Raw genomic sequence first — 26,316 nt, forward strand, 5'->3', positions numbered from 1 at the left:
AAAGTTTTACTCGGTTTTGTCCTGGTCTTGGCTATGCTTTGGGGAAGGGCTTGTGTCCACATGTGTGGGGTGGGGTGGTGAGCATGGCTGTAACCTGGAGAAGCTTGGTTCAGGGGAAACCTGGTTACAGGGGAACAAGAGGTGACCTTGTCCCTGCACAGGGAATGGTGGGGCTGGAGATGGGCTGGGACATCCACCAGGATGGACTCATGGGGCATGCGAGCATCCCTAGGTATTTGCAGGAATGTTGGGGGTGGGAGGGGTCCTAATAAACAGTGCCTGGGATGCTCTGTTGGTGTTCAAGGGCAAGCTGGAGACCTTGGTCAAGTCAAGGTGCACATGACCCGCAGACCCTGCAGGTGGGACTTGAAAACAAGCAAGCCAGCCAAGGGGGTCAGGGCTCCCTAGCCCCTGGCTGTCCTCTGGCCAAGTGTCGTCCATTGCTCAGCTGGGCCAGGCACTCCCTTGAGGAATTTTCTGTCTCTCATTGCACAGACCCTGCTGACCGCCAGCCCCACCTTAGTCCAGCCCACTGTGTTCTCCTGCTTTCTACCAATTCCATGTGGGTTCCACTGGGCCCAGAATGAAGTCTAATTCTCAGATTCCCAAGACCACTGCTCTAGGCAGGATGTGGCTTAATGGCAGTTCACATAAAATCAATATATGTCAATGGTGCGATGTGATGTGCTTGCCAGAAAAGCCAATGCATCGATAGAAGCACAGTGAGGTAAATCAAAGGTCCCTTTCCCCTCGGTGCAGGTCAGACTGACTTAGTCTCATTTCAGACCCAAGCATCACAGTTGAAGAACTGGGTTTTGTTCAGATGAGGTACAGGAAGGCGACCACTTTAAAATCTAAGAAGTGGAGATGGCTTGGACAGCTGTCTGTCAGAGACTAACCGGATGTTCTCCAATTCTGCTTCCTCTTCCTGCACACATAGGAAAACTATATTTCCCAGCCTCCCTTGCAGTTAGGTTGGGGCCATGTGGCTCGGATCTGGCCAATGGAATGTGAGTAGCAGAGATAGCAACCACTTCCAGGCTTGGCCATAAACACCCTGTGAGAGTCTCTTTGTGCGGCTTCCTCTACCTGTGTGGATGGAAGAGGAAGACCCCAGGATGATGGAACCTCTTGATGGAAGGATCCTGACTCACTGCCATCGCTTGGCAAAAGACTTGTCAGAAAGCAGCTGCTCACTGGACTTTGCATGAACAGGACAGAAACTTTTATTGTTATAAGGCACTGTGATTTGGGAGGGATAAACTGCAATACAATGCAGCCTTGTCTGATACAAGCTTGGGGGATTAACACTGAGCAGTAGGAGATGAGCGTTGTCTTCAAGTACCAGTTCCCGCACGGTCACATGGCTCCAGAGGCCAGAACTAAGGCCAGTGGGAAAAGTGGGTTCACTTTGGCTCATTGAGAGTCTGCCCAACCTTGGAATGACTCCTCTTGGGTAGGAGCAAATTGGTGTCATTGGTGGCATTTGTAGAGAAATCGGACCACCATTTTGGGGGACATGCCTGTGATAACTCATGTAGAGGGAACTGGACATCATGACCCCTACAGTACATTCCAGCACTGATGTCTAGTGTCTCACCTCACGGTGTCCTTCTGATAGTTTTAAAGCAAATGGAATTCAAATCCCACCATTTCCCCAGAGTGCTGGGCACCGTTGTGACCCCAGGGCGATTGTCATCAGACACCCCTATCTTGGCAGATTAATTCCGGGAGACTATAGGATGGCCAGCTATAAGAAGCAGAGTTTTCTAAAACTCTTTGAACCAAGAGGGCCAGATACTGGCTCTCTCTCAGCAGATGAGGGTGTATTCTGTGCTGAAAATTTCTCGCACTCTGGTCTGACCAACAACCCACAGAACACTCTCTATAAACAGGAAGATGAGGCTCATCTAGCCAAGCAACACTGGTGAATAAGAAAGGGATCTAATGGCTTCTGTCACCTCAGTCCAAGCCAGATGGACCTTTTCCTCTACCCATTCTCCCAGGAGAGAAAGGATTCCTAAGCTCCAATAATGTCCGCAGTCTGTTTGGAAGAAGGATTGACTCTTCCGGAACACTCAAGACTCCGGGAATCTGTCCCAACGAGGGATTAAGTGACCAAAACCAAATTTACATTTTAATATGATGCAGTTAATCCTTAGCAATAAACATGGAGCCTGCCACTATGAGAAGATACTCCAGCCTATAAAGGCTGGTCAACAGATGTGGGCCTCCCCAGACAAAACAGTGAGGACAACCCCTGAGAGATGACTGCAACAGGCCTTTCTGCTTTGGCAATCTGCTCTGGTGAGGAGGCTCTGATCAAGCCCTCCCACGGCAGCTGCTCAGAGGGTGGAAGAGGCCGCGTGTCTAAGGGCAGAAGGAGTGATAGTCTCCAAACCACAGGGCTAGGCTCTGTCCTCACAGGGGAGATGGCCAAGTCCCAGAGTGGATTTGCAAAGAGAAGGGGGAGGAGACTTTTCTTCACTTGAGGGCTCCATCCCTCTTGGACACTGCTAGGTGATCAAGGGTAAATCCCCTAATTTCTCTGTTCAAGTTTTCTGTGAGAAAGTCAGTCCCTGGACATTCCTGACTCCATTGGGTGTTTCAAGAGCCCTCTAGATCCCTCTGGTGTTAGAAGACGTTCCTTCCCCATAAGGACTGCAGCACTCTAGCTGTGGCTGGTTACTTTGTTTTATTCGGGGACTCAAGTTTGCTACGTAAATCCATTACACAGTCCAACACACACGCACTTGGCATAAAAGAAAGGAAAATACAACTCTTGATAGTACACGGGACGGCCCTCAGCACATCCCAGTCCATCTCAGTGAGAACAACCATGTTTAAGGTCAAAATGGGGGAAAATTTGAAATGAGGAGGCATGGAGGGCTCAATCAGTGCCATTGCCCCAGTAAGATCCTGGGCTGAGGCCTGGGCTGGTGGACTTTTCTTGGCTGTGTGGCCATTTGCACCACCTTCAGACCCTGTCACCTCCTCCTCTAGGAAGGGGAAGAGAACCTCTTCAGGTTATAGGAGGCCATCCATAAGGAGCTGGGGCAGGTACCACCCAGTCAAAGCCAAGTGTAGTCCTGGGACCCCACTTCTTTAGGACAGTCCAGCCTGGGCTCTCTGCCTCTGGACACCCCTGATGGAAGGGTTAAGAGGTGCAGGGTAAATCTACCTCTTGGAGAAGTGGGCAGAGACGGGAAGAGAGATTGAAGCTGTTCTTCCTGGCCCTCTCTTTAGCAGATTTCAAAAATCTTTAGCAGATTTCAGAAATGTTCTACTGATGCCAGCTTCTATCTCCCCATACCTGTCCCATTTGTCCTTTGGCTGTGAGGAGCTCCAATCCCAGGGAAGTCAGAGCTGGCCCAGCCCACCAACCAGGACATCTGGAGGACTAGCATTTCTGTTAAGGTTGGCAGGTCCCTGGGGCAGTAATAGGCTCTTCTGGTCCTCGGTATGGTCACCAGGGCAGGGGCTCAACATGGCCAGTGCAGAGAGGCAGGAGAGCTGAGCCCACACCCAGCCTTTCAGGACAAGACAAAAGTGCCCTGGGCTACATGTGGCCCACGGGCCCACTAGCACTCTCCAGGTGGGTGAGGTGAGACATCATGCCGGAGAACAAAGAAGGCCGGGGCCACCTCCTCTCTGTCACAGGAGCCGTTTAAACCATAGTGGAGCTTTGGGCTGAGAGATACCAGAGACTGTGTCACTGTTTTGTTTGTTTCGTTGTGTCTGAGAACTCAGGGAGAATGCCATGCTCCTCTCTGAGACTGCTAGACACTCCATAGTGGGTGTGGCAGGGGACAGAAGTGGGGGCGGGGTGGGGGGACACGGCCAGTGGTCACATGACCCTAGCCTCCGTGTCTTGGCACACAGCTGTCATGGAGACCCTGGCCTTTTAACCATGGATACACACACACACACACACACACACACACACACACACACACACAGAGGCTTCCGAGTCTGGTGTTCCAAGGCAGATGGAAACAGAACACTAATTAGAAAGAATCTGTGTGGGGGGAACCCCAGTAAACACACTGGCTTTAGGCCTCTGTCCTGACACTGGTGCTTCAGTACTGATTTTTGAAAGGACCAGACATCACCCCAGGGAGCTCCGAGATTTGTTTTCCATCAGCCTGGGGCTTGGGGAATCTGCTCAACTCTTCCTATGAAAATGCAACATGTCTGGAGCCAGGGTCTCTCTTCTGCCTGTCACTCCCATCACTGTCCCCTCATGCACATTCCAAGTGCTCCAAATGCCTCCCCAACGTCCTTCTCCCCATCCCGCTTCCTGGCCCCACTCATCTTCCAGTTCCTTCATGGGTTAAGCTCAAGGGTTAATGGTGACAATACAGCTTCGTGTGTCACCTCCTCAGATAACATTGGTGCATTTGGATAGGTGTCATCTGTGACCACAATGGCACTAGAGGCCCTGGCTGGTGCACACCCAAGTACCCACCCCCATCTCCCAATCCCTCTCTCCTATGTCCTCACACTGCACCCCCCAACCCAGCTTCCTTTAGAAAACTTCCTGGAGGTACAGTTCACTGTCCCTCCCGCCAGCAGCCCAGCCTGCAGCAGAAGACACCCATGAGCTGGCAGAGCTGATCCCACAATCAACAGCCCCATCAGGCTCAGCAAGCCCCAGCAGCCTCCCTGGAACCAGAGAGGTCTTGCTGCAGCCCAGGCTCAGGGTTCAGTGGCGCCGGCCCATTGTCCCCTCCAGCAGAAAGAGGCACCTGCACTCGGCCAAGCAGGCGGCAGCCAGCCAGCAAGCTCAGACCTCACGGCACACCACATGTGGGCGACCCCGCGGCTAGGCCAGCCTGGCCGTGGGGGACCCTTCCCCGCCAGGCGAGTTAGGGGTCTGGAAGGTTGAGTGGAGCTTCGTTAACAGCTCAGGCTCCTCGCTCTTCCCGCCGGAGGCCTCGGGGGCACCCAGTGGGTAGGCCTCCCTGGGCCCACCGGTCCTGGAGCAGGTGAAGAAGGCCAGGCAGGCCCCGCGGAGGCGGGCCAGGTCCCGGTGGGTGGTCTCGCTGACGAAGCAGTACAGCACGGGGTCGGCCACACAGTTGAAGCTGGTGAGGAGCAGGGAGAAGTGGTAGGCGTTGAAGATGCCCTTGGCGAAGTCACAGTTAGACTCCCAGAGGCTGCGCACCAGCAGCAGCGCGTGGTAGGGCAGGAAGCAGGCCAGGAAGATGACCACGGTGCTGAGCACCAGCCGCTGGATCTGGTCCTTGCGGCTCTTCTGGGTGCCGTGGCTGCGGTGCACGGCCCGCAGGATGCCGCGGTAGGAGGCCAGCAGCAGGCAGAGGGGGAAGAGGAAGCCGACCAGGAAGCGGTAGTAGTTGATGCCTCGCTGCCATGGCACCAGGGGGTAGTGCTCAAAGCAGACGCGGTGCTGGTTCGCGTCCTCCACCACCTCCTTCTGCAGGAGGAAGTAGATGCTGGCCAGCAGCTCCTTGGCCCAGATGGCCACGCTGACGCCGACGGCCGCCTTCAGGGTCCGGAACTGGTGGAAGCGGAAGGGGTGGGCCACGGCCAGGTAGCGGTCGATGGAGATGCAACAGAGGAAGCCCACGCTGATGTAGATGTTCTCGTACAGGAGGATGCCGCACACCTGGCATGACAGGTCGCTGTACGACCAATTGTCGTGCTGCAGCACGTACTGCAGCCAGAAGGGCAGCGAGCAGATGTAGAAGAGGTCGGCCACTGTCAGGTTGCACAGGTACACGCCCAGCTCGTTCCGGGCCTTGACCTGCAGGTAGCCGAAGTACAGAGACAGGCAGTTGGCCGGGAAGCCCACCACCAGCACCGTGACGTACACCACCGGGGCGAGTGTCTGGTGGATGGTGTGGTCGATGGTACAGTTCTGTGAGGCGTTGTTCGCAGTGACGTTCCCCATCTTTGGGCCTGAAGGGGCCTCACCCCTCATGGGCTCAGGGAACTGGGCCTGTCTCTCGGCTGCATTTGTTTAGAGGATGTGGTTCACGCTGTGTCAGAGGCAGGGCCTCATTGGTGCAGTGAGCCCCTGAAAGTCAAAGGCAGGAAAGGCTTAGAACAGTAGGCGCTAACATTTACATAGCACTCCCCGTGTGTCAGGGACGGTTCTAAGTGCCTCACTCACTTTAGAAGATGACCCCGCCAACCAGCTCCAACTCAACTAGAATATCTGAACGTGGTTTACGTCTCCCCAGCCTCCTTCCCTGGCTTCCTGTCCCTTATTTATTGTCCTAGTTATTTATTTATGTATTTCCCTCAGTTGTAGCAAGCAAGGCCAGGAGTTCTTGTGAGCATAGCCCATCCTGAGCCTGGCTCTCCAAGGGAAGTGGAGGTAAAGATGCATTCCAACCCACAGGCAACCGTGAAGGCCCAACCACTCTCTTCCACAGTAATAAGTGTCATTTACATTTTCCTGCTTGCTCATGGGAACAGACCAGGTCAGTCAACACTGAAGCCACAGCCTCTCCTGGGGGCCTCTCCAGACAGAACAGAACAGGCCCAACCTTGTCTGCATCCCACCGTGCCCTGGCAGGAAACAAAGGCTGAGCTTCCCTCGGGGTACTGCCTGGCTTCCTGGGTGCTTGTCAGCAGGTGCTATCTCTCCTCTCCTCCACAGAGCCTGGGGACCCAGCATGGGACAGCCCAGGACCAGGTACTGCCAGACATGAGCGCCAGGCCAGGGTCGGCCACTTCCAGGCTGTGCAAGTCATTTACCTTTTTTGAGCCTCAGTTTCCTCATCTGTCAAGTGAGCCTAAAACGCCTGCCTCAGGGTCCGAATCGGGGCCACAAAAGATGATGGATGTCAAAATATATGGCATTGTTTTTCCAGCGGCAAAGAGGCAGAGAAAGGTGGTACTCTTACACTGGTGAAAAGTCCATATGGCTGAGCACTTAACAAAGAAAATGCTATGTATACAAATCCATTTGAACAAGATAGAATAAAAATTTCTTTGTCATAAGCCTACTTTATAAATTAGTACATCAAAATGAAAGGCCTGGGTTGCTGTATTGATGTAATTCTTCTAGTTCAGATGAAAAACCTGGCTGTGTCTAAATCAGGATTTTTTAACCTTTTTTTTTCCCATAATCATCCCCCCAAGGAGCCTTTTTAGACAGTATTTTCTCCCCTCCCGCTCCATGAGATTCTAACACCCCAGGTAGTCTGCATGCCTTTAAATTTTTTTTAATTAATTTATTTTTTAAAATATTTTATTGAGGAATTGGGGAAGGGGACTGGCCAAGTAGTTGTTCTTCAATCTTCATTGTGGAGGGTGCCAGTCGCCATCTGGCTTCCTGTCAGCAGCTCGTGGCCTCTAAGCTCAAGGTGCCGTGTTCAATCTTAGTTGCGGGTGGGCGTAGCCACCATCCCATGTGGGAGTCGAACCAGCAGCCTTGTTGTTAAGAGCGCATGCTCTACCCACTGAGTCATCCAGGCAGCAGCTCAGCTCAAGGTGCCGAGTTCAGTCTTAGTTGCGGGTGGGCATAGCCCACCATCGAACAGGCAATCTTGTTGTTACACCAGTTGAGCCATCCTGCCACCTGTTGGCAGCTCAGCGACAGCTCAGCTCGGGTGCAGCGTCACTGGCCCATGTGGGACTCGACCTGGCGGCCCTGTTGCTCAGAGCTCGCTCTCTTAAGCCAACTCAACCAACTGAGCCACTCGGCCGGCCCATCCTGCATATCTGTTTATATGCAAGGACCCTTTGGAAGGTAGCAAATCGTTGTAATAGCTGAGATTTTTTTCACCCCTCCCTTGAGAATGCAGGGTTTATATGTTTGCAAGTTCTGAAAGAGTGAGGTCTGAATTAGGCTATTTTGTGGTATCTGCAGATCAGCCCTGCCCTTTGCTCTCCCCTCACCACAGTCAAGCTGGGACTCTCTGAACAGAAGAGAAACCCCTCAGAGTTCATGACTGACATCTCATCACCAAATGGCCAGGGTCCCTCCCTCAGCCACCCCCGTCCTGCCTGGCCTTGTGGCCACCTGAGCCAGCGGGCTCTGCCTGGGTGCAGTGTACTGGGAAGGGGCCCAGAGACCTCAGCCCAGCAGGTCCAGTCCTGGGGTTCATGGAGGATAAATTTGAGGGATCCCCCTGAAATCAAATGCTCAATCTTGTAAATAAGTATGTGCATTTTTCCTGGGTAAAAAGGGCCTGTAGGTTTTATAAGGATCTTTAACATGGGCAAGAGAGAGGTCTGGTCCAAAGCTGCCCCCTTCTCACCTGGACTGCCTGTGGCTGTCTCCGCAGCCAGGCCTCCCCCGCCCAAACTCTCCCACTTGTGCCCTTGACCATTATCCACCGAACACCTAAAATGCAAACCAGGCCCTCCTTTTCCTTGTTCCTTATCACACCTGTGGCAGATCCAAAATTCCTTATGGGAGCTACAAGGCCCAACATGTTCTGACCCCAGCGCCCACAGCGTGCCCACCCCCCACACTCGAGCCACACTGGCCAGTCTTCTGCGCCTAGTCAGCCAGCCTCCCTCCCGCCTCAGGCCTTTGCATCAGCTGCTTCCTCTCCTGGAATGCTGCCCCGTCCTCCCCCACCTCTACCTCCATCTCAGGGCTGGCTCCTTTTCCTGCTGGATCTTGGCTTAAATGTCACCTGCTCAGGAGGCCTTCCCTGACCATCCCACTTAAAGCAGCCCCCTCCCCAGTCACCATCACATCGTCCTAGCTGATCACTCCACAAGGCTCCCATCTGTAGCTGAGATTTTTTTGTTGTTTATTGACTTGTCTGTTTGTTGAATATCCATCTCCTCCATAAGAATATAAATTCCAAGAGGGCGGAGGCCTTGTGCACCGTGAACAGCGCCTGGCATATCCCAGGCATTCAGGAATACTTCTGGAAGGAATAGGTGAATGCTACCTCCCCATTTTACAGGTAAAGAAACTGAGGTTCAAAGGGGCAGTGACTTGCCTGAGCTAGCCTGAGAAAGGAAGCTTGGTGTTAGATCCAGGTCTCCTTGCTCCATGCCCCACCTCCCTGACACCTCCAGTCGCCACCTGAGACTCACCCCCAAGCTCTCAGTCCCCAGAAGACCAGGACACCCAGTCTGGCTTACCTCCCTGACCTCTGCAGGACACAGGCCTAGAATTTCAGCGATGGTGGTGGAGAGGGGTGCTTCTTGGTGTTGTTGTTTTTAAGTGTGATTAAATGTGTGTAACATAAAAATGTACTGCATTAACCATTTCTAAGTGTACAGTTCAGTGGCATTAAGTACATTCACATTATTGTACAGCCATCCCCACCATCCATCTCTAGAACTTTTTCACTTTCCCCAACTGAAGCACAGTTCCCATTAAACCCTAACACCCAATTCCCCTCTTACCCCAGTCCCCGACAACCACCATTCTACTTTCTGTCTCTATAAACTTGACTACTCTAGGTCCCTCATATAAGTGGAATTACGCAATATTTGTCTTTTTTGTGACAGGCTTATTTTACTTAGCATAGTGTCCTTAAGGTATATCCATGTTATAGCATGTGTCAGAATTTCCTTCCTGTTTCAGTCTGAATAATATTTCATTACTTGTATACATTGCATTTTGTTTTTCCATTCATCAATGAACATTTGGGTTGTTTCTAATTTTGGCAAATGATGCTGCTGTGAACACGGGTGTACAAGCATCTATCTGAGTCTCTTGCTTTCAGATTTTTTGGGGGGTATTTCCTCAGAAATGGAATTGCTGGGTCATATGGTAATCCTATTTTTAATTTTTTGAGGAACTGTCATTCTGTTTTCCACAGTGGCTGCACCATTTTCCATTCCCACCAACAGCGCACAGGGCGTTTCCTTGTTTTTGCGTATGTGTTTTCTTGATGAGAGGAAAGGGGGAAGAAACAGCTGAGACCTGTGGCCCCTAACTCTGCCCACAGCTCAGTGAGTCAGAATTTGGCCCTACTCGCCTTCCTCTTACCAGCTCTCCTGTCCATGAACCCCAAGCCCACACCTGTGGGACCACACGGTTCGCCTGGCTTATATATGAGGAAGCTGACAGCAGCACAGGTCCCCAAGCCGTCCCCAAGGGCACCCACCCAGAACCAGCTGTGTCTCTGAATTTACCTCAGGTTCTCCACAGTCCAGATAAAATCCACCCCCAGGAAGATAAAATCCATTCATAAACATAGGCCCCCAGGCACCAACCAAACAGGGCAGATGAAGCCACAGCAAAAACATGTCCTGTCAGGTCTGAAGAATTCCTTGAGAGTCACCAGGCCGGAAGCCTGTTGTTTGCTAGTGGTGAGTGTATGTGTGTGGGGGTGGGGGTTGGGGTTGGGGGGGGGCTGGGACAGCGGCCAACAATAAGCGAATTCTGGCGACCAAAGTCACAAGTAGTCAAGCCTGCAGGGCAAAGAAGAAACATTTACTATGCTTAAAGTACCTCCTATGTTCACTTTGGAACAAAAGGAGGGCTTTGGCATCCTAGAGCCGTGGCTGTTGAACTTGGGTGCATCTGAGTCACCTGGAGGGTATGTTACGATAGATTACTGAGCCCCACCTCCTCCACTGAGGGTTTCTGACTCAGTGGGTCTGAGGTGAGGCTAGAGAATCTGCCACAAATTCCCAGGTGATGCCGGTGTTGCTGGCCCATAGACCATGCTTTAAATAGCAAGGGACTCAAAGGTCTAGAAAGTCTGGGGTTTCGCTCCTGATCAAGTATCCTACATGAGTTCCCAGGCCGGGGAGCAGAGGAGGCTACAAGGGAGACGTAACACCTGGCAGAACTTTGTGGGCAGAAACAGGACTCAGCCTTTGGGCGGTCAATAGCCTGACTCAGGCTTTCAAGAAATAGTGACTTGAATCTGTCAGGGTACTTACACTTTGTATTTGCAAAATCTTTTACAGTTCACAGAGCATTCCACATCTGCCCTCTTGTCAGATCTTCACAACAGCCCAATATTTTATCCATTTTAGGGACAAGGAAACTGGGGCCCAAAGAGATGGGGTGGCTTGCCCAGCAGCCCGGCACCTCACTGAGCCCGTATCTGTGGGGCTTGTACAATGCTCGTGGCACCAGACGAGACATGAGGGACGGAGAGATAAGAAGAAACGGCTCCCACCTTCAGGGAGCCTCCGATCTCCTATGACAGGAACGTGACATGCCCAAATGACTTCGACTCGAGCCCGTGGGTGCGATGGACGTCCCTCCCACTCACATTTCACATTGGTTTGTTCTTTCCACTCTTTGTGGGACGGCACCTCCTCCGTGGTTTTAACGTCATCTACACTCTCACCACTCCCAGACCTCACCACCCTCCCCCGAGTGGAAGTTTGACATAACCAGCTTCCTGCTGCCACACAGGACGTGTCAGTGAGGCCCACCCTGCGTCCGTCATTTTCCCGTCGTCTGTGGCCTCACCGACGCTCACGTCGCTCACGTTGGATGGCTGGCCCTCAGCTTCCTCCCTCATCTTCATCCACAGCATCCACTTAATTTCCCAGTTTTACCATTTTCAACTCCTAAACGTTCCCCACATCCATCTCCTCCTCTTCAGCGCCCTCACCAGTGTCCCTGATTGTCTTGGCCAGAACTTCCTCCCCAGAATCAATGCAACAGCCTCCTATCGGATTCACTGTCTCCATCCCACCACCCTCAAAGCCATCCTCTAAAATACAAATCTAACCTAATCACTCCTGCTTCACATCCTTTCATGGCTTTCCAAACATCTTTCCATCCATTTGTCCATCCATCCATCCATCCACCCAATCACGCATTCACTTATTCATTGACACAACAAATACTATTGAGTATCTGTTCTATGGAAGGCATTGCACTGGACACTGGCCCTTAGTCTATCTAGTTCAAGTTAGTCTCACAGGAGAGGGGAGAAGATAAGAGAACCGGCTCCTAAGGAGAGCACAGGATTTTCAGGGAGCTCATAGAGGTGAGCTAACCCAGCCGAAAAAGCCTTCCTGAGCAGCAGGTTATGCTAAGACCAGGAGAAGGGGGAGGGCTGCCTGAGCAGTGGGCAGTTTCTGCCTGTAGAAACAATGTGTGCAACAGACCAAATCCAAGAGAGAATGGGCAACTTTGGGGAACTGGAAGTAGCTTGGTGTGACTGGATCTAGGTATGTGGAGGGCAGGGCCCGTGTGGGGACCACAAGAAGCTTAGTAACTAACAACTAATTAGAAAGAATGAGGAACATTGGGAAAACCTGAGGTGTTCCTCAGTGCTTAGTCCTTATAAGGTCTCACAAATTATTTGTTAGATGGGTGGATGGGTGGAGAGGTAAGCAGGTGGATAAATGGGTAGGTAGGTGGGTGGGTGGTTGGATGGATGAGGGTGTAGACGGATAGATGTGAGTAAATGGGTGGACAGATGGATGCATGGGTGGGTGGATGGGTGGATGTGTAAGTGGCTGGGTGGGTGGGTATGTGAAAGGCTGGACGGGTGATGGGTAGATGGATAGATGGATGGGTTCGTGGGTAGATAGATGGATGAAGGCTTGGTAGACAGGTAGACGGGTGGGGGGTTTTGAGCTTGGGTGCTGGGACAGTAGAGATATCATTAATAGAAACAGAAAAGTGACAAGGAGGAATCGCTGTGGCCTCCCCTGGCAAATCGCAAGCTGCCTGAACTGGCCAGAGTGTCCTGCTTTTCACCCAGGCCTTATCACAGCCAGCTCCCCCTTCTACTAGTCCGCGAAGACAGGCACCCCCAGATGGAAACTACACCTGGCTGGGAGTGTCCCTCCTCAACACGGTCTCCATGGGAACCTTGTTCCCCCCAAATCAAAGGACAAGGTGGATGCAAAAGTGTTTTGTAAACGGAAAGACATAGACGGGAGGAAAGCCCATCTCAGCGCCACATCTGTTGAGAGCACTCGGCATGCCAGCCACATCTCTGTCTACACCATTCTCATGAGTTCCCATTTTACAGATGACAAAACTGAGGCTCAGAGAGAGGAGCCAACCTGCTCAAGATGCCACAGTTACAATGTGGCAGGCCAGGGTTTGAACTCAGACTGGCCCACACTTTCCTCTATGCCATGCTCGCTTTCTGTTTGTCATGACTGTCACTGAGCAGTCACCCTCCACCTCTAGGCTCCTTGAGGCTCCAGTCCCTACAGATGCTACCACGAGAGCCACCAGGCTGAGGCCCGGGCTGGCTCCCTGCACCCGGAGGATGCTCTCCCAGGTCAACCATTTCCTCAGCACCCACTGAAGAAAACCTGTGCACCTAGTTGTGGCTCCCCAGGGTGGGGCACAGAATCAAAACAAGGAGCCGCTGCCATCTACCTCAGACACTTGATCATCCAGCTAAGAAAACTGAGAGCCTACAGGCAGGCAACCCAACACCTAAAAGCAAACCTTTAGACAAATCCTTATCAGCGTAGAGGTATCCCTGAGGGCTCTAATGACCATGAGAACTAGCCCCAAAAGGCAGGAAGGGCCTCTTTGATGCAAGGTTAAGAGCCTCTTGCACGGGCCAAGCCAGGAGGAGGCGCCTAGCTCTGGAGTACAGCTGCCGCATAAACAGTGATCTAATCCGCCGTTCGTCTCTTCTGTGTGTCACACGGGGGCACACAGACGATTACTCACAGTGCCGGGGATCCCTGAGCCCCAAGAGCAGGGAGTTTCCTGCAGGTCCAGCTTCCTTTCCTTTAGCTGGTCAAACTGCCACACCTTTTAAACAAGGCTGTTTCATTTCCTAAAATGAAATGAAACGTTTGTTTCAGAGGCTGTTGGTATTTCCCTCCGGGGCAGGTGTAGAAACTAGGCAGCATTTTTCCTCAGTCCCCAACCTTCCCCCAGATAGCCTCATTCCAGCAACCACGAGGAGACAGAATCTCATTTCGAAAACCCTCATAACTGTATCCAAATTCAGTCCCATGTGAGCTCACCAAGTCGCCGTGATCAGGCAGGGCTGGCACTGCTAACCTATTTCACAGAACCTGAAGCCCAGAGAGGCCAACCTAGTTGCTCAAGTTCACGGTCAGGTGGATCTGAAGCCAGGACCCAGGCGTCACGGCACCAACTCACTGCCTTTAAGCTCTTCTGACCACAAACCACAGCAAGAAATGCACTTGACGTTGTAACCCAGCACACACAGACATCCTACACGCACATGCATGCACACAGGAACAAACTTCCCCAAAGCAATACTTACCCTACTACGGGAATGCACCCTGATCACTTCTATTTTGTTTTTTCTAAACGCAGTTCATGAGCTACTGAATTGATTTCCTGACCCACTCATGGGTCACGATCCTTGGTTTGGAAACAGCTGGACTGACCCCCTCCTGCTCAGCCTCTGGACCCCAAGAAGGCGATGTTCCGATGCTCACTACAGACAGGTGAGGAGCAGGCACAGGGCGGTTCCAGGGGGAGTTGTCCCAGGGGAATTCCAGGTCCTTATGATTCTGCAGGACCTCAAACCTCAAACGGCCTGGCTCCTCCTGAGGCTCTGCGGAGGCCTGGGGGAGGAGGCCAAAAGCACCTGGCCCGGCCTGGGGGACCCCCACGCGGGCACCCCTGCAGTCAGGACCCACGCTCCCCCTCCAGCGATTTCCCACAGACGCGCCTCCCGGCTTGATCTAGAAAACCCCAGCTGGAGGCTGCCTGGTCCAGGGCTGAGGCAGAATCATGTGAACTCTGTCAGTCCGATCCGGTGTCAGGCTGGCGGTTGCCCAGGAACGTTCGCCAGCCACAGCATGAGGGTGGCGGGCCTGCTCCCTCCTCATCCCCAGCCTGCTTTCCACACACCCCAGAGGCAGGGAGCAACTCTGAGGGAATGTTAAAGCCTGAATTAGGGACAGGGGACCTCAGGGACTTGGGGGGGCCGGTGCAGGAGGAGCGGGGTGCGCTAATTTTACCCATCAAACCATCTTTGAGCACCTATAGGCTACCAGAAGAGGAGAGACAGGCAGTTGAACCCCTGCACCAGGGGTCCTCACTGGAGCCCCTCAGACAGGCTGATGCTCACGCAGGTAACTAGAATATACCGCGGACCCCAGCGAGAAAGGGCAATAGCCAAGGACAGGGGGAAACTGACTGATTCCAGTCCCGCCCCCAGTCTGTCACCCTTCAGTCACTAGCAACCAACATCTGGGTCAGTGGGTCCCATGTACCTTAGAAAAATGCCTGGGGAGCTTATAAATAGCAGAACCAATACCCAGGCCCTATCCCAGACGAATTAAATCACACTTCCTGGAGGTGAGGTGCCAGAACCAATGTTTTTAAAAGCTTCTGGACAATTCCAGCAGGCAGCCAAGTGGAGAAGCACTGATGTGTTGGAGACGTGTCGGGTCCTGTGCTGCAGACCAGCAGACCTAGGGCATCCGAGGAGGGTGCTGGGCCGTGAATAACACGGCATCAGTGCTTTTAAATAGCATAGCCCCAAGCCAGGAGCAAGCACAGGACTCTGGCCTCATGGGGTCCTCGGGCTCTCAGGAGCATCTACTAAACTCCCACAACACACAGCAGGGCTGACGGGACCCCTGGAGGTTCCCTGGCCCAGTCTCCTCCTCATGCCGGCAGGGAAACTCAGGCCCAGCCTGACAAAGGCTCTTGACCTGGGTCTTAACAGCTAACTGACAGAGCTGTGATTCTAGAAACCTGCTGCCAGCTTCAGGAGCCGTGCTCTTTTGGCGACATCTCCTCCCTTGGGGGCAGTCAGTCTCCTTGGAACCTTGCTGGAGCCAGGAAGCCAACGCCCACCATGCATGGGGGCACTGAGGACTTCTGTGCTCCCCACTCTGTTCGGTGGTCTGTGGGACTTGTCTTCTGCAGATAGCAAATCGCTATAGTCCTGTCAGGGGATTGGACTGGAAGGACCCCCAGGAAAAATCCCCCTCTGCAGTGCCTGGGCCCTCCAAGCAAACGCTAGCATACACAACAGGCACTTTTCAATGGTCTCCTAGGTTAGATGCTCTAAAAGGCTGGGCCTTGGGCCAGCCAAGTGACTCAGTTGGTTAAGAGCACAAGCTCTGAACAACAGGGTCACCGGTTCGATCACCACATGGGCCAGTGAGCTGCGCCTGAGATGAGCTGCAGCTGAGCTGCCAACAGGTGGCAGGATGGCTCAGCTGGTGAGAGCGCGTGCTCCTAACAACAAGGTTGCCGGTTTGACTCCCACATGGGATGGTGGGCTATGCCCACCCGTAACTAAGATTAAACACGGCACCTTGAGCTGAGCGGCCGCAAGCTGCCGATGGGTGGTAGATGGCGACTAGACTTGGAGCTGAGCTAGCTGCGCCCTCCATAAGGACAACAACTTGGCTGTTCCCCTTCCCCAATTCCCCAATAAAAAAATCTTAAAAAAAAAAAAAAAAAAAGGCTGGGCCTGTGGTGCAGAAGTGTGAATGTAGACACAGATGCTATTCCTGAGTTATGGAGCTGTGGCTGGCTTTCCCAATGTCATACGAAAGGCGGGTGGATTAGGAGTGCAGGGTCAACTTAGTGGTGAGTGCCTGGCTTCTCCCAGGACACACCGGCTCTCTCTACAGGTGGCCCAGCCTGCAGGACACGCACACACTGTCCAATCTATACCATCGCTGTCTGTACCAAGCTGCCCCCGGGCTGCCCAGCCCCCTCTGTCAACAGCATGGATACACCATACCTCACTTGGAATGGGGAGCCCTCCTCTCTCCAGGGCCAGGAACCCCCGTCTCTTCCCCTCCCCACTGGGCCTCTGGGACTCAGACAGCATGAAGTTGACCAGTTTTACTCAAAACAGCTGAGCCCATGTCCTCTGTGAAATGCCCACTCAGCCCGAGAAAAAAGAGCCGTGTTCTACTTCAGTGCTAGGATTTTGTCTTTAATCTAAAACAGGAAAGGAGGATGAGAAACCATGACGACACCAAGCATCAAGCATTGGCCTGAGATGTCCTACAGACCCCATAGCCTTGACTTCCCCCAAACCTCTCCAAGTAAACCTACGACTAAGTAAAAGTAGTGAGCTTGTAATAAAAACATAACCTCAAGAGAAGCCCCTGGCCTACCCTCTCCCCCTCCCCCGGCCCATTCAATCTTCTGTCCTTAAATGCAGAGTGGCAGAATCTTGGAGCTGCCTCTGAGCAGAGGGAGGTGTTTAGTGAAGAGTGAGAATGTCCGAGCCCTGTGGGGTGTGGTGACCTCACAGGGGCTGCCAGGGCCCACACCCACCTCTCTGGTTCCTTCCATCCTGGAAAGACACAAGGGCCTAAGTTGGGCCCTCCCCCTGAGGCCTACCACCTGAGTTCATTTCCTCCTTCTGTCTCTCTCAGCCCCAGTGACAGCAGTCATGAAGCACTATAGATCCCCACTGGCAGGGCAGCACTGGCAGGGCAGCCCAGAAGGCTGGACTGAGCCCTGGGCGCCACTGTCTGCCCCCCGCATAAACATCTGCACCAGGGCCCTGGGCTCAGAAGGGCTGGTGGACTTTTCTGAGCTGCTCTGGAGGATACTTTGAGGCCAACAGGGCCCCAGTCCACAAAACTTTCAGGCACCCACTGGCTCCCAGAGGTCCAAGTAGCCTGGGTGTCATCACAGGGAGGGCTCTGGAGTCTTCCCTGAGCTAGTGGCATCATGCAAGGCCTCCAGCACATGGCGGCAACCCTGTGGTCAAAGCATGGAGGTTAAGAGCAGAGGTGCTGGGCCAGCCTATGAGGGCAGTCTCTGCGCTGCCACTGTCCAGTTCAGCGACCTTGAGAAATCACATTCCTGGATAACCGGGGGACTTCTGTGAGAATCAACGCGGTCCCACAAGTGCCTGACATTTAGTAGGCTCTTGGTAAGTGTCAGTGAGGACGCAGCCATGAGGAGGATGGCAGTGGTGACAGCACCATCCCTCAGGCTAGAAGGTCCTGCCCACCGTCCGACTGGGTGAAGGACAGGACAGGCAGGCCAACTTGGTAAGATGCTCATGGCAAGTTACCTTATTCTCGTGGCTACTCTACTGATTTGGGGCTGGTTGGGGTGACGGCCGTGGAGGCTCCTTGAGGGCTCTGACAACTACAAGAAGCTCCATCAGGAGCCACCTGCCCTTTGCCTGCAGGGACCTTCCCTGACTTGTGTCTCGAAGGCCAGCCACCTTCCCCAGGCCTCACACTTTGGCACGTGCTTACGTCAAAGGAGCTGACACTGGTGCTGCATTGTTGCAGGTTCAAAAGTGGCCAGGTGTGAATCGAGAATGGCTTCGAGGACCAAGAGGAGGACCAGCACCAGCAGAGATCCTCCCAAAGTGCCTGGCACCACGGCCCTGGTGCAGCTGAAGAGGAGGCGGAAGCAACGTAGGGTCAAGAAGCACACTCACTGCCATTGTGGGCGCATGCGCTTTGTACCAGGGACCGAGCTGAGGGCTTTGCAAGTGTTTCCTGTTTTCAGCCTCGCATCAACCCTGTGAGGCAAGGTTATCCCTATTTTATAGACAAGGCAACTGAGACTCTGAGAGTGCCAGCAACCTGCCCAGGGTCACAGAGCCGGGAAACGGCAGCTGTCTCACTCCAAAGACAGGGCTGTAGACCACTGTGTGAGTTTCCAGTTGCTGCTGGAAACCTAGGGGCTTAATACAACACAGATTTCTTACAGGCTGGTCAAAAGTCTGACGTGGGTCTCGCTGGGCTAAAATCAAAGTGTTGGGAGGGCTGCATTCCTTCTGGAGGGTTTAGGGGGAAATGGACTTCCTTGCCTTTCCTAGTTTCTAGAAGCTTCTGGCATTCCTTGATTTGTGGCCCCTTCGGTCTTCGAAGACAGCAGTGGGGGCCTGAGTCCCTCTCACATGGCTTCACTCCACCCTCTGCTCCCATCCTTCTCTGACTCCGCCCCTCATGCCCCCTCTTCCACTTTTCAGGACCCTTGAGATCACACTGGGTCCACCTGCTAAGTGGCAGCCGTGGGATCCAAGTCAAGGTTCTGAATTAATTGTATTTGCATAATTACCGATGCAATGCATGGGAATTGGCACAATGGTTTGTTGCTGTCCCCCTCCCCCTCTACACAGTAAGTTCCATCAGGAAGTGGGAGGGTCTGTTTTTGGCCTCTGCCAGGGAGGACGGTGGTTTGGCCCAACATAAATGCACAACCAAAATATGCTGAATGTTTCATAAAATAGATGAATCTAAACTACATTTATTTCTGCAGCCCACCTGGAAGGCCAGCATGGCTGAAATTGAAGTTAGGAGCTAACGAACTGGGAGAGACAGAGAGAGACAGACAGGTATGGGATAAGGCAACTTATCCTTATCTGAGGGCTTGGGTGGACAGCGATGTGTGAAAATGCATTACAACAGAAGCTTACTGCTAAGAGAAAGACTGGTCTCTCTTTGGAGAGTCTGTGGTCTGAGGTCTGAGCTGCCTGGGGCATCCTTCCTGCTCTGATACCCAAGGCACAAACAACAGGCCGCAGGTTGCCATGGCAACCCCAGGCCTGCTGCACGCCCCCACCCCCACCCCACCTCCTGCCTCCTCACCCAGAGTGCTGCAACCCATCAATTTATAACCTAATAATGTATGACAACAGTCACTCCAAACACCCAGGCAGCAGTCCTCTTGAAAAACAAACAGGCTTCTCCAGGGAACTGAGTGCCACAGAGATGTTCATTAACTCAGCCTGGGCCACCTGCTAAAATCTAGCTTTCTGAATCCAAATTGCCTTCTCCCTGGCGCCTCTCTCTTGTTATAAAGGCTGGGGACTGAAGCCTCACAGGTTCCAGGGAAACAGACAGTAGAGAAGCCACCATGTAGCATGCCTGCCCCCTCGGCCCTGAAAGGCACAGAGAAACTGATCCTGACCTAAACGGGCTCTGTGATAGGCCCTAGGCACTGGTATTTGTATCTCTGCTGCTCTTCACCTTACATCCTTTGCAAGGGTGAATTAGTTACCATGGCACCCAGAAAAACAAGCAAAAGCAAAAGAGAAGATGTTCGAGTTTGGGAAGATTCAAGATGGTTGGAAATGTTTGATACTCTTCTCATTGAGAGGTGGGGTCTTGAATCTAGGTGGGCTCTGGGACTACTTGACCAATAGAATAAAGTAGAAGATGCACTGTGCCAGCTTCTGAGTCCAGGTCTGAAGAGACTGGCAGCTCCCACCTCCTGTCTCTTGGGGTGTTGCTCTTGAAATCTAGGTGCCCTGCCGAAAGGAAGCCCCAAGTGGCCTCTGAGAGAGGTCCACATTGAAGAAACCAAGGCCCTGGCTGACAGCCCCAGCTGAAGCCAGGATCCACTGGCTCGCCACATGTTTGTGATCTCGGAAGAGGATCCTGCAGCCCCAGCTGGGCCATCTCAGCTGATGTTGCAAGGCGCGGAGATACGCCATCCCCACCAAGCCCTATGTACGGTAGATCACAGATTCATGAGCAAAATAGATGAGTAGTACTGTTATTTCCAGCCAGTGTCTTCTGATGTGCTTTGTAATGCAGCAGTAGGTAACTGGAACATACGTATTCTTTTTCTCCAAAATCACTTAGGGGCTTCTGTGCTGGATTCATTCACATGGTTATTTAATTTTAATTTTTATAACAACTTTGCAAGGTAGCTATAGTAATCTCCTTTCCCCCCCCCCCCCATGAAGATATTAAGGTTCAGAGAGGTAAGGTATCTTGTTTGAGACCAGCCAGCTAGGAAGGGTGAAATCTGTTTTCCACTCTTTGATTTCTGTTAGAGGAGTTTTCTCTCCCCACAGAGGGAGCGGTACCCAGAGGGTGCAACGTAATAGTAACAAGAAAACTCAGAGCTAACATTTAGGGGCGCTGCAAGGCTTTCAGGCAAGATCTTTACCTGTGTGAGCTCATAGCCACCCTAGGAAGTAGGCTGTACTAACACGCCCATTTCACAGAAAGTGGCACTGAGGTCTAAGAAGCCGGTAGGTGATTTCCCCCAAGGTGATAATAGCTCTAATAAAAGCAGGAGCCAAGATCTGGACCCAGGCCACCTAGTTCAGAAATGAGCTCTCAGCTGCAGATACTCTAGTCCGTATAGTCTAAAGCAGCCACATTGCGCCAGCCCTGCTTCCTGTTAAGCTCAGAATTCTTCTCCCTCCTTCCTTCTTATGGAAACTTACCTGTGGGAGGTGGGGTGGGGGGGTACATGTACGCCCCACAGTCACCCCCTCCGATGACCCATGCCCAGCAAACAGGGGTGGGCTGCTGGCAGAAGTGAAGCAAAACGTAACCATATCATCTCAGACGTGTATAGTTACAAACCATTCTCACATCTCTTTTGTCCTCTCAGCCCTCTGTGAGGTGGCCGTGGCTAGTGGTTATGTCCATTTCACAGAGGCCCAGCCACAGCAAGTGACCTGCCCAGAGCCACACAGCCCCTGGCTCCAAGTCAGTGCTCTCTTTTTTTGCCCATTGCTGAATCCCAAAGAGCCTTCCTGTGCCTTTCGCCATCCCATCACTTCTCCAGTTTGTGAATGACCTGGGTCCATTTGATTGCCAAACGCGAGGGGTGGGGGTGCAGGGGGCTGCCAACCAGCGACCCGGGGGCTCCTGCAGCCAATCACAGGCCAACTTTGTCCTCCCTTGCTAGCAGAGCAGCGGGGCTTGTTGGGGTCTGGGTAGTCTCCTTCCCCGAAGACGAACCAAGCAGATTTGCAGGAAAGAAAGGAAATCTTTGAGTCACCTGTGCTGCCAAGCTCTAGGAAATGAAGGGGTTAGCTGTCTCACTTTTTTTTGGCAAGTAATTACCAGGTTGTCATGGAGTCAGCCGAGGGGGTGGCTGCTAAACCAGGCGACAACCGCAGCGGAGACACCCCACCCAAAAGAGGGACGGGGACGTGCTGGAGCTTGGGGGCAGTCACCTGGCGAGCCTCGGTACTGCTTGGTGTGCTCGCCGCCGCCACGCACCCACGGGGCGGGCTCGGGGAGGGCTCGGGAGCGCCTGCACTTGGCCACCCAGCCCTGGGCGCGCACAGTTGGAAGCCACATACCCACACCCTCACCGCGAGCTCGCGGTTTCCCGGGCTTGATGCCCCGGGGCCCCAAGACCGTGGCGGGAGAAAGAGGACCGGGGAGACTTACCTGCGCGGCGAGGGGTCGGCCGCACTCACCCCGCGCGTAGCCCGCGCCTTCTCCTACAGCCGGCAAGCGGCAAGCCGGGTGGGCACTTCGTCCTTGGCTGCTGGAGGAGGCGGCTTGGGGGCGCGGGCGGGTCCATTTCCCAGCCAGGCCCTCCTCCTCGGACCACGGGGCCACGTTGTGCTCCGATTACCCCCACCCCCACCACGCCCCTGTCGGGCACAACCAGCCCTGCCCTCCGCACCCTGACTTTCACCCTGACCACATGCCATGGACTAGGCTCCAGCCAAGAACCGCGGTGGCACAGACCTGTCCTGGAGGTATAGCACTCCCCACCCCCAACTACCATCCTGTCCCCAGCATGAGCTCAGACTGGGCCTGGCTGCAAAGGGACAAGGGCCCTTCTCCGGCCAAATCCAGAACCCCTAGGTAAGAAGCTGGGAGGAGTCCATGAAGCCATCTTTCTATACAGGTCACCTCCGTGTCCCCAGCATCAGCACGTCAGTAGCCATTCAGTAAAGGCCATGTCCCGCCGCTCTCCACCTCTGCAGCCTCAGCAGGCTACAGTGTGCAGGGTACCGTTTGCTATCTCCTGGATCCCTGGTGCTTCCCCAGGCCTGAGTGTGCCTGCGGCAGGGGTGGCCAGGAACAGCACAGCGGACCGCCTACTGAGTTGTGTTGAGAATTCAAGGAGGCCTGAGAGCCCTCTGCCCCACAGGCTCACAGATAACAATAACAATAGTCACAGCTCCCAGTTTTTGAAGACTTTGTGCCAGGCACTGGTCTAAGCACTTCAATGCATGAGCTCATGTGATCCTCACCACTCTGCGAGGTAGATAGTATTATTATCCCCATTGTATACGTAGGCGATGAGGCACAGAGAGATCAAATAACTTGCCCAAAGTCACACAAGTAATGATAAGTAGAGGCACTGAGATTCAAACCCGGGCAGATGAGCCCACAGCTGTCACCACCACCTGGCTCCTGTGCTAAGCCACCCTTAGCTGTACCCTCCGCACTTTCTGCTCTTTCACATCTGCATACCTTAACTCCTGTGTCCCACTCCACTCAAAAGACCTGCTGTCCCCATCTCCTGAACTCCAGCCCCAGTGTTAAGACCGAAAGTCACCTCCCCGATTGAGCCGTCTTGTTTGCCCCAGGCAATTTGTGCTGAGCCCCCTTGGTACCCAGCATTCTTTGCACTGCCCACTGAGGTCACTGGCCCACAGCTGTCCCTCTGCATGGCCCTCATTCCTGGCCCAGTGCCTGGCCCAGAGCAGGACTCCCCATTCCTGTTTGTGATGTGAGTTCTGGGGCTGGTCGCTGCCGGAGTCTGCAGAAGCTCTGTGTTTGGTTGTCAGGACAAATTGTTGGGGGTTAGGGATGGAGGGCAGCTGGAGTGCAGGCAGGGGAGGTAAAGAGAGAGATGGACGTTTCATCTTTTGCTAACTCCTCTGGGCAGCTCAAAGCTCCATGCTTTGTGACTGGGCCCCTAGGACAGTGGGCAAGGAGTCAGAAGATACCCTGGCAGGGGAGGCAGAGGGAGCAGGGGTGTGGGGGAGGCAGGGGGTTTTGCTTTTCCTGCTGGGCACATGCCCAGCAACCTCCCAGCAGGCTCGTCTCTGAGGCTGGATCTGCTTATTCCGCTGGATCTGCCTCTTCCTCATTTTTAAATTTCTCCTTCTTGCGAAATCTTCACAAGTGGAGTTTTCTGGATTAACTATTCATGCCATAAAAATGCACATCATTTTTTTAAATTGCCAAACTGGACGTAGTTGTTAAGAGTTTGGCTTTGAAAGCTGGAATGCCTGAGTTTGAATCCCACCTCTGCTACCTACTAGTGGGGTGACCTTGGACAAATCCCTTAATCTCTCTGTGCCAGGTTCCTCGCAGGTGAAACGGGGACGTGGCTTCAAAAGGGGGTTGAGATCATTGTAGGCGTTAAATCAAGTAAAGCCCTTAGCTCAACACCCTGCACATATTAGGGTTCAATAGAAGTTGGCTGTTATTATTATTATTGTCCACTCCAAATACCCTCTTCTAGGCAGCTCTTACTTTTTGAATGTTTACTGTGTCTTTAGTGCTTATGAGTAAGCTTTGTTCATCCTGACAAGTAGCTTTAATATCTCCCTTTCACAGGTCAGGAAACTGAGGTTTAGTGAATTGCTCAAGGCCACTCAGTTCTCAGGTCTGAGTGCCTGAACCAGGACGTGAATGGGGTCCTGACTGTGAAGATGCTTCGTGCAGCAGTCATGCTCTGCCTCACCCTATCCCTCAGGAAAGAAGTGGGGTGTTTTAAAACCCATCATTAGTTGCTAGATCCAGAATGCTGACCCTCAGGGGTACAGTGCATGCTGTGTAGAAAGCTTACTGTATAGTGAATCCTGCTAGTGCTCCCCCATCACACAATCCAGGGGAGGGGGACACTGTACACAGTACTTGGTGGCCCCGTCTCCCTGACTTTCTTTTTGTAGCCCACAGTCTCTTTGTACAGACATCCTAACATAGCTAGAACCTTTCAAAGTCTAAACACTCTTCAATTAAAACAAGTTCTGTCTTGATTTATGCTTCACTTTTTTTTTTTATAGATTTTTATTGGGGAATTGGGGGGATGGGAACAGTGCTGGGGAACTGGGGGAAGGGGAACAGACAAGTTGCTGTCATTTTTGTTCTTCAATCTAGTTGTGGAGGATGTTGCTTCACTGGCCCAAGTTGGCACCGTCATTGCGCTCTTCCCTGGTGAGGCAGATCAGGCGCCGGCTTCTGGACGGCCGCTCACTGCGGCTGCTGGCCGCTCACGCTGGCTGCTGGCTACACACGGTAGCCCATGGCAACCCACGGTAGCCCATGGCAACCCACTGCCACAGGGGCTGCAGCCTACGCCGTCGCCGGCAACTCACGGCGCCGGCAACTCACGGCAGCCCAGCTCCAGGTTGAGCTGTTGTTCAGCATCTTAGCTGTGGAGGGCAGTGTCACTGGCCCTCATATGTGGGATCCGAACCGGGGCCCTCTGGCATCCCAAGCGAGTTCTTAACCATCGCGCCACTCGGCCGGCCTATGCTTCACTTTTTAGAGACAAAACAGCATGGCACCTATGCCAGTTATTTAAAGATCCAGAATCGGCCCATGGAATACAGGCCTGGCACCTCTGGTCATGCTCTCCGGGAGAAAATTCTAGATGTACAGAAGCAAAGAGATTCGTTGCACAGTTGCCTTTTGGCCAGACTGCTGTGTTTCTTAGCATCAGGATGTCCTGTCCTTGGCAGGAGCAGCAGATTGTATTGTTTTGTAAACAAAACCTGGCATTGGCCTGATAAACAACAAACAGCTCACTAAGTTAAACTGAAGCATGCATTGTTTTCCAGGAACTTCCTGGACCTAGAGAATGGTAAATTATGACCCGTGCTCGTGGAATGATGATTTGAGACGCTGCACTAATAACTGTTTTTCTTGCCCACAAAAATCATCGTCCACATTGGGCTGGGATGCTGGGATGTGGTCAGAATTTCTCTATACCCGGTACAGTAACACTGATGTCCTCTCTTCTTTCCCAGTCGCTCGTGGGTTTTTGGCTTTGGCATTTACACATTCCCGGTGTCAAGCCCAGGGAGGCACATGGCAGGTGCTCAGAAATGGCGGCTGGTGGAATGAATGAAAGAGGTTGTCGCACCCGGTAGCCGAGTGTGCTGAGGACTTTTAATTGGCTTGTCCAGAGCCACACCTCGGCCTTCTCTATCCTCTTCTGCACTCTATTGAGTATATCGCCGGTCCTCGGACCCTCTGGCTTCTGCTGGGTTTGGCCAATGGAAGCACTAACTGGGATCCGGGGGTGGAGGCGAGCCCGGCCGGGGGAGTATTTATCCACCCACCAGTGGCTTCAGGCTCCTCGCTCTTCTGAAGTCATCAGTTCCTGTCACAGTCCCTCTCCTGCCCTGCCCTCGCCTCTTCTACCGGCCTGGGCCCAGGGATGGTAACAGCTCTTCAGAGGTGCTAGTCCCAGGGTGCCAAATGGACCTGTGCTGGTTCCCTTAACCCAACCAACACTCTTGAAAACCGCCCCTGTGTTAACCTGTCCTCAGTCACCCTGCTTGTCTGTGCCTCTGCTTCCTGCCAGGACCCTGTCTGCTATGGAAGTGGATGTAACAGATGGGTCTTCACTGCAAACTCGCACTAATAGAACAATGTGTGCCTATGTTAGAAGGCACACAGGTCACCTACTATAAAAAACGACTGATGGGCCAGCCGAGTGGCGCGGTGGGTAAGAGCTGGCTTGGGACATCAGAGGGCCCCGGTTCGGATCCCACATATGAGGGCCAGTGACGCTGCCCTCCACAGCTAAGATGCTGAACACCAGCT

The 26,316-nt window shown here is 53.1% G+C and overlaps 1 protein-coding gene across 10 annotated transcripts in view; it reads right to left on the reverse strand.

Annotated features, from left to right (window-relative positions):
- Nucleotides 1-1,419: 1,419 nt before the first annotated feature.
- Nucleotides 1,420-26,316, reverse strand: part of GPR68 (G protein-coupled receptor 68) — a 30,701-nt gene continuing 5,804 nt past the window's right edge. Inside the window, exons 1-3 of one of the 10 annotated variants that reach the window (XM_019642373.1) lie at nt 21,964-22,196; nt 13,562-13,670; nt 1,420-6,040 (exon numbers count right to left, since the gene is read on the reverse strand). In XM_019642373.1, the coding sequence (XP_019497918.1) occupies nt 4,826-5,944 (1,119 nt within the window). In that variant the 5' untranslated portion in view covers nt 5,945-6,040; nt 13,562-13,670; nt 21,964-22,196 and the 3' untranslated portion in view covers nt 1,420-4,825. Of the gene's footprint in view, nt 6,041-6,726; nt 6,773-11,078; nt 12,173-13,561; nt 13,671-13,863; nt 14,059-14,129; nt 14,208-21,963; nt 22,197-26,316 lie in introns of those variants that run through there. The other 9 variants (XM_019642375.1, XM_019642383.1, XM_019642376.1 and 6 more) reach the window with 9 other exon arrangements.

Source organism: Hipposideros armiger, unplaced genomic scaffold (assembly GCF_001890085.2).
Source record: "Hipposideros armiger isolate ML-2016 unplaced genomic scaffold, ASM189008v1 scaffold_67, whole genome shotgun sequence".
NCBI classification, from domain to species: Eukaryota; Metazoa; Chordata; class Mammalia; order Chiroptera; family Hipposideridae; genus Hipposideros; species Hipposideros armiger.